The following is a 12,917-nucleotide window of genomic DNA, read 5'->3' on the forward strand; positions in this document are numbered from 1 at the left end:
AAACTTACATAGATAATATACAATGCATGGTTGAGAAAACTCCCAATACCCCTGGTTATAATGCCGATGCATCATCCTTCGATAATACTTGAGATACACTTTCTGCGCCTAGCTGAAAGGCGTTAAAGAAAAGCGCTTATGGGAGACAACCCATGTTTTTACTACAGTATTTTTTGTTTTATATTTGAGTCTTGGAAGTTGTTTACTACTGTAGCAACCTCTCCTTATCTTAGTTTTATGTTTTGTTGTGCCAAGTAAAGTCTTTGATAGTAAAGTAAATACTAGATTTGGATTACTGCGCAGAAACAGATTTCTTTGCCGTCACGAATCTGGGTCTAATTCTCTGTAGGTAACTCAGAAAATTAAGCCAATTTACGTGAGTGATACTCGGATATGTACGCAACTTTCATTAAATTTGGGCATTTTAATTTGAGCAAGTCCGGTGCCCTAATAAAATCCATCTTTACGGACTCGTTCTGTTTTGACAGATTCTGCCTTTTATTTCGCATTGCCTCTTTTGCTATGTTGGATGAATTTCTTTGATCCATTAATGTCCAAGTAGCTTTATGCAATGCCACGAAGTGTTAAGAATGATTGTGTCACCTCTGAACATGTTAATTTTTATGGTGCACTAAACCTCTAATGAGTTGTTTCGAGTTTGGTGTGGAGGAAGTTTTCAAGGATCAAGAGAGGAGTATGATACAATATGATCAAGGAGAGTGAAAGCTCTAAGCTTGGGGATGCCCCGGTGGTTCACCCCTGCATATTCTAAGAAGACTCAAGCGTCTAAGCTTGGGGATGCCCAAGGCATCCCCTTCTTCATCGACAACATTATCGAGTTCCTCCCCGAAACTATATTTTTATTCCGTCACATCTTATGCACTTTGCTTGGAGCGTCGGTTTGTTTTTGTTTTTGTTTTGTTTGAATAAAATGGATCCTAGCATTCACTTTGTGGGAGAGAGACACGCTCCGCTGTAGCATATGGACAAGTATGTCCTTAGGCTCTACTCATAGTATTCATGGCGAAGTTTCTTCTTCGTTAAATTGTTATATGGTTGGAATTGGAAAATGCTACATGTAGTAATTCTAAAATGTCTTGGATAATTTGATACTTGGCAATTGTTGTGCTCATGTTTAAGCTCTTGCATCATATACTTTGCACCCATTAATGAAGAAACACTTAGAGCTTGCTAATTTGGTTTGCATATTTGGTTTCTCTAGAGTCTAGATAATATCTAGTATCGAGTTTTGAACAACAAGGAAGACGGTGTGGAGTCTTATAATGTTTACAATATGTCTTTTATGTGAGTTTTGCTGCACCGTTCATCCTTGTGTTTGTTTCAAATAACCTTGCTAGCCTAAACCTTGTATCGAGAGGGAATACTTCTCATGCATCCAAAATCCTTGAGCCAACCACTATGCCATTTGTGTCCACCATACCTACCTACTACATGGTATTTATCCGCCATTCCAAAGTAAATTGCTTGAGTGCTACCTTTAAAATTCCATCATTCACCTTTGCAATATATAGCTCATGGGACAAATAGCTTAAAAACTATTGTGGTATTGAATATGTACTTATGCACTTTATCTCTTATTAAGTTGCTTGTTGTGCGATAACCATGCTTCTGGGGACGCCATCAACTATTTTTTTGTTGAATATCATGTGAGTTGCTATGCATGTCCGTCTTGTCTGGAGTAAGAGAGATCTACCACCTTAATGGTTGGAGCATGCATATTGTTAGAGAAGAACATTGGGCCGCTAACTAAAGCCATGAATCATGGTGGAAGTTTCAGTTTTGGACATATATCCTCAATCTCATATGAGAATAAAAATTGTTGCCACATGCTTATGCATTAAAGAGGAGTCCATTATCTGTTGTCCATGTTGTCCCGATATGGATGTCTAAGTTGAGAATAATCAAAAGCGAGAAATCCAAAATGCGAGCTTTCTCCTTAGACCTTTGTACGAGCGGCATGGAGGTACCCCATTGTGACACTTGGTTAAAACATGTGCATTGCAAAGATCCGGTAGTCCAAGCTAATTAGGACAAGGTGCGGGCACTATTAGTATACTATGCATGAGGCTTGCAACTTGTAAGATATAATTTTCATAACTCATATGCTTTATTACTACCGTTGACAAAATTGTTTCATGTTTTCAAAATAAAAGCTCTAGCACAAATATAGCAATCGATGCTTTCCTCTTTGAAGGACCATTCTCTTTACTTTTATGTTGAGTCAGTTCACCTATCTCTCTCCACCTCAAGAAGCAAACACTTGTGTGAACTGTGCATTGATTCCTACATACTTGCATATTGCACTTGTTATATTACTCTATGTTGACAATTATCTATGAGATATACATGTTACAAGTTGAAAGCAACCGCTGAAACTTAATCTTCCTTTGTGTTGCTTCAATACCTTTACTTTTATTTATTGCTTTATGAGTTAACTCTTATGCAAGACTTATTGATGCTTGTCTTGAAGTACTATTCATGAAAAGTCTTTGATTTATGATTCACTTGTTTACTCATGTCATTACCATTGTTTTGATCGCTGCATTCATTACATATGTTTACAAATAGTATGATCAAGGTTATGATGGCATGTCACTTCAGAAATTATCTTTGTTATCGTTTTACCTCGCTCGGGACGAGCAGTAACTAAGCTTGGGGATGCTGATACGTCTCCGACGTATCGATAATTTCTTATGTTCCATGCCATATTATTGATGATACCTACATGTTTTATGCACACTTTATGTCATATTCGTGCATTTTCCGGAACTAACCTATTAACAAGATGCCGAAGAGCCAGTTGCTGTTTTCTGCTGTTTTTGGTTTCAGAAATCCTAGTAACGAAATATTCTCGGAATTGGACGAAATCAAGTCCCAGGGTCCTATTTTGCCACGAAGCTTCCAGAAGACCGAAGAGGAGTCGAAGTGGGGCCACGAGGGGCCACCACCATAGGGTGGCGCGGCCCAGGTCTTGGCCGCGCCGACCTGTGGCGTGGGGCCCTCGTCAGCCCTCCGACTCCGCCCTTCCGCCTACTTAAAGCCTCCGTCGCGAAACCCCTGATGCGAAAAAACCACGATACGGAAAACCTTCCAGAGACGCCGCCGCCGCCAATCCCATCTCGGGGGATTCTGGAGATCTCCTCCGGCACCCTGCCGGAGAGGGGATTCATCTCCCGGAGGACTCTACACCGCCATGGTCGCCTCCGGAATGATGAGTGAGTAGTTCACCCCTGGACTATGGGTCCATAGCAGTAGCTAGATGGTTGTCTTCTCCTCATTGTGCTTCATTGTTGGATCTTGTGAGCTGCCTAACATGATCAAGATCATCTATCCGTAATACTCTATGTTGTGTTTGTCGGGATCCGATGGATAGAGAATACCATGTTATGTTAATTATCAAGTTATTACATATGTGTTGTTTATGATCTTGCATGCTCTCCGTTACTAGTAGAGGCTCGGCCAAGTTTTTGCTCTTAACTCCAAGAGGGAGTATTTATGCTCGATAGTGGGTTCATGCCTGCATTGACACCGGGACAGTGATGAAAGTTCTAAGGTTGTGTTGTGCTTGTTGCCACTAGGGATAAAACATTGGCGCTATGTCCGAGGATGTAGTTGTTGATTACATTACGCACCATACTTAATGCAATTGTACTGTTGCTTTGCAACTTAATACTCGGAAGGGGTTCGGATGATAACCTCGAAGGTGGACTTTTTAGGCATAGATGCGATTGGATGGCGGTCTATGTACTTTGTCGTAATGCCCAATTAAATCTCACTGTACTTATCATGACATGTATGTGCATTGTTATGCCCTCTCTATTTGTCAATTGCCCGACTGTAATTTGTTCACCCAACATGCTTTTATCTTATGAGAGAGACACCTCTAGTGAACTGTGGACCCCGGTCCATTCTTTAATACTGAAATACAAATCTGCTGCAATACTTGTTCTTTACCGTTTTCTCTCGCAAACAATCATCTTCCACACAATACGGTTAATCCTTTGTTACGGCAAGCCGGTGAGATTGACAACCTCACTCGTTTCGTTGGGGCAAAGTACTTTGGTTGTGTTGTGCAGGGTTCCACGTTGGCGCCGAAATCCCTGGTGTTGCGCCACACTACATCCCGCCGCCATCAACCTTCAACGTGCTTCTTGGCTCCTCCTGGTTCGATAAACCTTGGTTTCTTTCTGAGGGAAAACTTGCTGCTGTGCGCATCATACCTTCCTCTTGGGGTTCCCAACGAACGTGTGAAATACACGCCATCAAAGGTTGATGGCGGCGGGATGTAGTGCGGCGCAACACCAGAGATTCCGGCGCCAACGTGGAACCTGCACAACACAACCAAAGTACTTTGCCCCAACGAAATAGTGAGGTTGTCAATCTCACCGGCTTGCTTGTAACAAAGGATTAACCGTATTGTGTGGAAGATGATTGTTTGCAAGAAAACGAGTAAAGAACAAGTATTGCAGCAGATTTGTATTTCAGTATAAAAGAATGAACCGGGTCCACAGTTCACTAGAGGTGTCTCTCCCATAAGATAAAGCATGTTGGGTGAACAAATCATGATCGGGCAATTGACAAATAGAGAGAGCATAACAATGCACATACATGTCATGATAAGTACAGTGAGATTTAATTAGGCATTACGACAAAGTACATAGACCGCCATCCAACTACATCTATGCCTAAAAAGTCCACCTTCAGAGTTATCATCCGAACCTCTTCCAGTATTAAGTTGCAAAGCAACGACAATTGCATTAAGTATGGTGCGTAATGTAATCAACAACTACATCCTTAGACATAGCATCAATGTTTTATCCTAGTGGCAACGACATTACACAACCTTAGAACTTTCGTCACTCGTCCCAGTATCAATGTAGGCATGAACCCACTATCGAGCATAAATACTCCCTCTTGGAGTTAAGAGCAAAAACTTGGCCGAGCCTCTACTAATAACGGAGAGCATGCAAGATCATAAACAACACATAGGTAATAACTTGATAATTAACATAACATGGTATTCTCTATCCATCGGATCCCGACAAACACAACATATAGTATTACGTATAGATGATCTTGATCATGTTAGGCAGCTCACAAGATCCAACAACGAAGCACAATGAGGAGAAGACAACCATCTAGCTACTGCTATGGACCCATAGTCCAGGGGTGAACTACTCACTCATCACTCCGGAGGCGACCATGGCGGTGAAGAGTCCTCCGGGAGATGAATCCCCTCTCCGGCAGGTGCCGGAGGAGATCTCCGAATCCCCCGAGATGGGATTGGCGGCGGCGGCGTCTCGTAAGGTTTTCCGTATCGTGGCTCTCGTACTCGGGGTTTTCGCGACCGAGGCTTTAAGTAGGCGGAAGGGCAACGTGGGGGCCACACGAGGGCCCCACACCATAGGTCGGCGCGGCCGGGGCCCGGGCCGCGCCGCCCTATGGTGGCGGCGCCTCGTGGCCCCACTTCGACTCCTCTTCGGTCTTCCGGAAGCTTCGTGGCAAAATAGGACCCCGGGCGTTGATTTCGTCCAATTCCGAGAATATTTCGTTACTAGGATTTCGAAACCAAAAACAGCAGAAAACAAAGAATCGGCTCTTCGGCATCTTGTTAATAGGTTAGTTCCAGAAAATGCACGAATATGACATAAGTGTGCATAAAACATGTAGATATCATCAATAATGTGGCATGGAACATAAGAAATTATCGATACGTCGGAGACGTATCACCGCGCGGCCCTGGCGTGTGGGGCCCTCGTGGCGCCCCCTGACCTACCCTTCCGCCTACTTAAGCCTTCGTCGATAATAACCCCAGTACCGAGAGCCACGATACGGAAAACCTTCCAGAGACGCCGCCGCCGCCAATCCCATCTCGGGGGATTCAGGAGATCGCCTCCGGCACCCTGCCGGAGAGGGGAATCATCTCCCGGAGGTCTCTTCATCGCCATGATCGCCTCCGGATCGATGTGTGAGTAGTCCACCCCTGGACTATGGGTCCATAGCAGTAGCTAGATGGTCGCCTTCTCCTCATTGTGATATCATGTTAGATCTTGTGAGCTGCCTATCATGATCAAGATCATCTATTTGTAATGCTACATGTTGTGTTTGTTGGGATCCGATGAATATTGAATACTATGTCAAGTTGATTATCAATCTATCATATATGTTATTTATGTTCTTGCATGCTCTCCGTTGCTAGTAGAGGCTCTGGCCAAGTTGATACTTGTGACTCCAAGAGGGAGTATTTATGCTCGATAGTGGGTTCATGCCTCCATTAAATGCTGGGACGAGTGACGGTAAGTTCTAAGGTTGTGGATGTACTTGTTGCTACTAGGGATAAAACATCGATGTTTTATCTAAGGATATTTGTGTTGATTACATTACGCACCATACTTAATGCAATTGTCTCGTTGTTTACAACTTAATACCGGAGGGGTTTGGATGATAACCTCGAAGGTGGACTTTTTAGGCATAGATGCATGCTCGGATAGCGGTCTATGTACTTTGTCGTAATGCCCCGATTAAATCTCATAGTACTCATCATGATATATGTATGTGCATTGTTATGCCTTCTTTATTTATCAATTGCCCAACTGTAATTTGTTCACCCAACATCTCGTTTATCTTATGGGAGAGACACCACTAGTGATCTGTGGACCCCGGTCCTATTCTTTACATCTGAAATACAATCTACCGCAATTGTTCTTTACTTGTTCTTCGCAAACAATCATCATCATCCACACTATACATCTAATCCTTTGTTTACAGACAAGCCGGTGAGATTGACAACCTCACCGTTACGTTGGGGCAAAGTACCGTGATTGTGTTGTGCAGGTTCCACGTTGGCGCCGGAATCCCGGTGTTGCGCCGCACTGCACTCCACCGCCATCAACCTTCAACGTGCTTCTTGGCTCCTACTGGTTCGATAACCTTGGTTTCTTACTGAGGGAAAACTTGCTGCTGTGCGCATCACACCTTCCTCTTGGGGTTCCCAACGGACGTGTTAACTACGCGCAATCACACACCAGCCTCCCAAGGCTCATGTGGCTGGATCAAGTGGATACGATCAAATCCCTTGAAAATAGGGACTTAACTTGGGAGGGAGTTTCCCCCCTTGTTTTGGCCGACCCTAGGGCTTGGAGGAGGGGCCAAGGCAGCCCCCCACGCCTATATAAGAGGGAGGGGAGGGTTGGGGCGCAACACATCATTCCCCAAACCCTAGCCGGCCCTCTCTCCCGCCTCCTTCTTCCTGCGCAGGCTTGGCAAAGCCCTGCATGAATTTCTCCTCCACCTCCACCACCACGCTGTCGTGCTACTAGGATTCCGAGGGGATCTACTACCTCCGCTGCCCGCTGGAATAGGGAGAGGAAGGACGTCATCGACACCGTACGTGTGACTGAGTACGAAAGTACTGCCAGATTGCAGTACTGGAAGGATCGTCTACATCAACCACGAGATCTGATCTCGTTAAGGATTTGGATCTACGAGGGTTAGTTTCTCATCTATCTCGTTGATCTGATCTCATAGATTAGATCTTAGCTTTTCCATAGATTGAATCTTGTATTTATTCGTATTTGCGATAGAATTTTTTGTTTTCCATGCTTCAAACCCATCACAGACTTGGCCCGCTCAATCAGGATATCCAGCATATCCGCTACAATGTTGAACAACATTGGTGACAACGGATCGCCCTGGCGTAACCCTTTCCGTGTCTGGAAGTAGTGACCAGTATCATCATTGACCCGGATTTCCAGACTTCCTCCATACACAAAATCATTGATCAGAGCACGCCATTCAGGAGAAAAGTCTTTCATCCTGAGAGTCTGCTGTAGGAAAGACCATTTGACCTTATCGTACGCTTTTTCAAAGTCTAATTTTAGAATATAACCCCATGTAATTTCTTGGTATGCATCTCATGTACTGTCTCATGCAAAACCGCCACCCCATCCAGGATATTTCTTCCTTGCATGAAGACGGACTGCGATGGTTGAACAACATGATCCGCCACCGTATTAAGTCTAATGATGGCCATTTTCATGAAAATCTTGAAACTTACATTAAATAGGCAGATAGATCGATATTGTTGAATCCTTTCTGCCTCATTAACTTTCGGTAACAAAATTATTTCACCAAAATTTAGACGAAATAGTTCTAGTTGTCCATTGTGCAAAGCACTAAACATATCTAGAAGGTCCGATTTAATAGTGTCCCAAAAAGTTTGATATAACTCGGCAGGAAAACCATCTGGACCCGGTGCTTTATTGCATTTCATTTGGAAAATAGCCTTCTGAACCTCTTCCTCGGAATAAGGTGCCGGCAGAAGGCCATTTTCTTCCATAGACACTTGGGATATGTCATCCGTTACGGTCTCGTCTAGAGAAAATAAACTTTTCTCTGGAGGACCAAACAGACCTTTATAATAATTCGTAATGTAGATTTGAGTTGCTCATGGCCTTCAATCAACCCTTCATCTTGTATCAGAGAATGAATACGTTTTTTTCCAATGTCTCCCATTGGCCAAGCCATGGAAATATCGCGTATTTGAATCTTCTTTCAACATGAACTGGGCCTCAGAACGCCGATACCATTTAAACTTCTCTTCACGAAGAAGACTTGCTATCTGCGTATTGGATTGACTCTTTAGTTCAAAGATATGAACACTGAATCCCTTTGTTATGTTGCATCTGCATATAATACATCTTTGCTATGTTATTTTGTCGGTATATTTTTTTGTTTTCTGCTACATAACCCCACATTCTTCGGGGTGTTACACATTCACACCAAGAAACCCAACGAGAAATCTAATTACATTCTTCGCTGTGTTACACATTCGCGCCGCACGAGAGGTCCTATTCATCACCTTAAGCAAACACTCGAACGTGAGAGCAAGGGATCACCCAACGAATGGACGAGCTTCAAGGAGGGAGGAGAGAGGGAGGCAAGAACCATGCTTTCAGAGAAGTGGCGGTCCGAACCCAATTCTGCTCGGAATCAGATTTGAAAACGTTTAAAATTTAAAAGTTGAAAATCAGATTTGAAAACGTTTTAAATATTGAAAATCGAAAATGCTAAATTTTAGAAATGTTGAAATCTGAAAAAAGTTCAGATTTGAAAACGTTTAAAATTTAAAAAGTTAAGGTTTTGAACAAGTTCAAAAGACGTGTACCACGTCGCCCCGCACCCGGAATTCAGAGCAGAGCTCAGCCCAGGTCGCATCGCAGTCAAAGCCGCCACTGCGCTTCGCCGTCCCCAAATCTGCGCGCGCGCGCGCCCTGATTCTCATCCGGCGCTCAAAAAATGCCGCCGCTGACGCCGGCGGACGCGTCCCTGATTCTCGACCACGTCGTGGGGAGCCCCTCCATCCCCGCCGCCGCGGCCAACGCGCTGCTCGCCTCGCTCCCCTTCCCCTCCCGCCCCACCCCGCGCCTCCTCCGCTCCGTACTCCTCCGCCGCCTCGCCTCCGACCCCGTCTCCGCCGCCGCGCTCGACTCCCTCCAGCTCCTCGCTTCCCTCCCCTCCCCCGCGCCCCTCATCGCCGCCGCTCACCTCGCCGTCGCCGCCTTCCTCGCTGCCTCTGCGCCCGACTTCGACGCCGCCGCGCGGGCCCTCTTCGCCCACCCCGGCGGCCGCGCGCGCCGCGCGTTTGACGGGGACCCAGCGCTCGCCTCCCCCGAGGCCGGCGCCGTCGCGTACCAGTTTGAGGACGCAGTCGGGAACACGTTCTCGCAGGACGCGCTGAGGAGACTGTGGGGCAACCGCGCCGAGGCGGAGGGGCGGGTGAGGGAGCTCCTGGCGGCCGAGTGGGCCGCCATCGGCCCGTCGATGTTGGAGGTCGCGGCCGAGCGGATTGTTGGGCACGGCGCCGTTGAGACGTGGGGATCCGCCGACGAATCCACCCGCGCCAAGTACCTCATGCTAGGTGAGGATTCTTCTATTCTGGCCAAATGGAGCATTATTATTTTGCCATGACGGTTAGCTAGATAGTGTGTTCTAGAAATTCTTAGGAAAATTACTCACACATTTCCCGGAGACTTCCTTGGAATTTATTTTTCTTACATTTAGCAGCTAAAGTTTGTGTGTGATGTGTTGTCTTGGTACTTCTTTACTTCTTTTTGCAGATGATAAGCCACAGTTTATAATTCATACTAAGGCTGTGATGTTTTTGATGTAGAAACATAGTCAATGAGGGTAAACATTGCATTTCGACACTAGAGTGCATAGGGTTTGAACCTCACTTGCTTTATGTATGCAAGTGCTTTAGTTTATAGATTATTAGATTGAGGAATGGTGAGAAAGAATTAAGACTTGAAACTTTATTGTACATGGTAGATCATGTTATATCCTATATTTCCTGCATGTAGTACACTTTGTCGTGGTTCAACACACCATTAGGTTCCAGTACATACGTGTTCCTGCACACTTGATGTAGTAGAGGATAAGTATTGACACTTTGACAGCGACGTCTGACGTTTGGAGTTGCCATACTTACACTTGTCCCCAGTAAAACAATGAGTGACTCTTTCCACCGCAGATCATAGCCTTACCACTAGTTCCCTGATGGCCGGCAGAAAATTCATTTCGGATTCCTGTTTTTTTAGGCCTGTTCCTCTACGCACATCACTCATACAGTTGGAATGGTAGCTGGAGGTATTTTAAATTGTTGCATTCAGATACTAGTGCGTACAAGGTCATCATTTGTGTATAATTGATGTACGATAATGGAACTTGCAGCCGGGGAAGAAAGAGGACGTGAAATTTTGGGCAAACTTGAAGAACCTGCCTCTCATGTGAATCCAATTTCGACGCCTGAAGTTAATAAGGTCATACATGCCCTCAAATCAAGATGTGCCGACCTTCACAGTGTAGTGGAGGATCCATTACCGGCTGCAAAAGCAGCTGCAGATGAGGTGTTGGCTGCAAGGATGGATAAAACACGTCATATTGTTGCTGAAGAAGTTAATAATCGGGCAGCTAATTCTAGCGTTGCTGGTTCAAGTGCTGTGAATGACCAAGGTGAGGTGTTGAGGAAAGGCACACCATCCAACATTATGGATTGGAACCCTACAGCGCGGAGTTTTCATGTGAGTTTCTTGTGTGTATTATTTGTTTTAATATTTTCCGAGGATTGTCCATATTTGATTCACTCAGAGTAACTAAATTGATTTGAGACGACTGTGGTTCATCTTATTTGTACTTAGTTCTCTTAGAACTGCAATAAGCTATGCTGCTCCCTCCGTCCCATGGAACTTGTTTGAGATTTGTCTAAATTTAGATGTATCTAGATACATCCGAATTTTGACAAACCTTCGACATGTTTCACGGGACGGAGGGAGTATTACAGAACTGCAATAAGCTATGCTATTACAGCACCATTGTCATGTCAATGAACACCATAAACATCATATATTTATTTGCATTTGTTATTTCGGAACTTGCATGTTGCTACTTTTCCACCACAGACTTCTCTTTTGGTGCTTTGTGGGAAACTGGATAGTATGTCATTAAATATGTCGACATATGCTTTCTCTACAAGGTTTTTGAGTCGCCGAGTTAAAACGAGTTGCCAACCCTGCAACTCAGTGATCAGTCGACGAAAGTCGCTCTATAGTCGCGAGTCACCCTGATTTTAATGACTTGGCGATTAGTCTTTGATTATACAACGACTCAAAAACCATGTTTTTCTACAAGCTACTTTCATATCTATGACCAAAGATTATCCAATTAAAATACATCAAATATGTGTTGGAGCTTATTGTGCTATTGATATTTAACAGGATTCTGTCAAGTTAATACAATTAAATGATTAATAATTTTTAGTAAACATTGTTCTAGTTTTCTCAATGCATGTCTAGTAGCACTGTATATCTCAGGAATTGAACTATGCTATAGTCTAATTAGAATAATAAGTGCAATTCAAGTGATTTGAGCATTCGAAGACTTTTCTTAGTACATAGGATAGCTTCATAGCATAAGGCCATAAGCCTCAAAACATCAAGATTTTGGCGACTATGCTAAAAAACGGTTGTTTGCAGTGGGAGGACTCGCTTGATCCTGAGGGCTCAAGATCAGAATCAACTAGACCACACTTGCCTAGCCCAAGGAGAATATCTGTTTCTCCTTTGCAAGTGGCAAATAATAAAGCCAGGCGTAGAAAGGCAAGGAAGTGGAGCTCGGAAGAAGAAGAGATGCTAAGAAAGGGTGTGAAACAGTATGTATTTTGTCTCCCTGTTGGAATTCGTTATTTGATTTCTCCTCTTCCTGCATGATTGTTTACATAGTGTCTCAATGCAGTTTCAGCAATTTTCTTGTATGATTCTTACCGCTTCTCCTTATTTATATATTTATCTATTGTGAAGGTTTGGTAACGGCAGTTGGAAGGATATTTTGCTTCACAATCCTGATTTCTTTATTGGTAGAACACAGGTGGGTACTGAAATTTGAGACTAAAGTTCGTTTTATTTCCTGATCTTTCGTGAAGCTGTAACCGAAGAAATTGTATTTTGCAGGTGGACTTGAAGGATAAATGGAGAAACATGATGAGGTAACAGAGAAACATATCAGAGTTGACAAGGGTGGATGAATTACATTAGGATTTATGGTACATTAGGGTGGTTTGAAGTTGCATGCCTTTGCGCCACTGTAGCTGGGATGCGTTTTTTGTGGTGTCGCCTACAAAATGGCAGACTGCCTCGAGCTCCCCTTATCTGTCTATCTAGCTGCTATTATTGATGTAGTTTCTCCCTGTAATAATTTAGGGGTTCCTCCGGCATTTTGATCTTTCATGCAGGATGTCTTTGTATTTGTGGAAGCCATATTACACATGAGGGATGTTATGACATAACCTAGTTGCAACAACTGAAGTTCTCCAGAAGTTATTGAATTGTGTATGTACAACA

General features: G+C 44.0%; 1 protein-coding gene across 3 annotated transcripts; it reads left to right on the plus strand.

Moving 5' to 3' along the window:
- Positions 1–9,318: 9,318 nt before the first annotated feature.
- On the plus strand, positions 9,319–12,917 carry LOC124667023. 3 transcript variants are annotated; one of them, XR_006991130.1, is made up of 6 exons: positions 9,319–9,940; positions 10,753–11,102; positions 12,054–12,229; positions 12,378–12,444; positions 12,528–12,647; positions 12,720–12,917. XR_006991130.1 is itself a non-coding variant. In XM_047204358.1 (6 exons), the coding sequence occupies exons 1-6, from the start codon at positions 9,319–9,321 to the stop codon at positions 12,843–12,845; spliced, it is 1,287 nt and encodes a 428-aa protein (XP_047060314.1). In that variant the 3' UTR covers positions 12,846–12,917. The 3 variants fall into 3 exon arrangements, 2 of the variants coding, with proteins under 2 accessions (XP_047060314.1, XP_047060315.1); XM_047204358.1 differs by having other exon boundaries at positions 12,528–12,562; positions 12,809–12,917; XM_047204359.1 differs by having other exon boundaries at positions 12,528–12,917.

Source organism: Lolium rigidum, chromosome 6 (assembly GCF_022539505.1).
Source record: "Lolium rigidum isolate FL_2022 chromosome 6, APGP_CSIRO_Lrig_0.1, whole genome shotgun sequence".
Lineage (NCBI taxonomy): Eukaryota > Viridiplantae > Streptophyta > Magnoliopsida > Poales > Poaceae > Lolium > Lolium rigidum.

Coding starts and splice junctions, on each gene's coding strand:
- LOC124667023 (XM_047204358.1), top strand. CDS start 9,319: ATGCCGCCGCTGACGCCGGCGGACGCGTCCCTGATTCTCGACCACGTC. Junction 9,941..10,752: donor CGCCAAGTACCTCATGCTAG/GTGAGGATTCTT, acceptor TGGAACTTGCAG/CCGGGGAAGAAAGAGGACGT. Junction 12,445..12,527: donor TCTTTATTGGTAGAACACAG/GTGGGTACTGAA, acceptor TGTATTTTGCAG/GTGGACTTGAAGGATAAATG.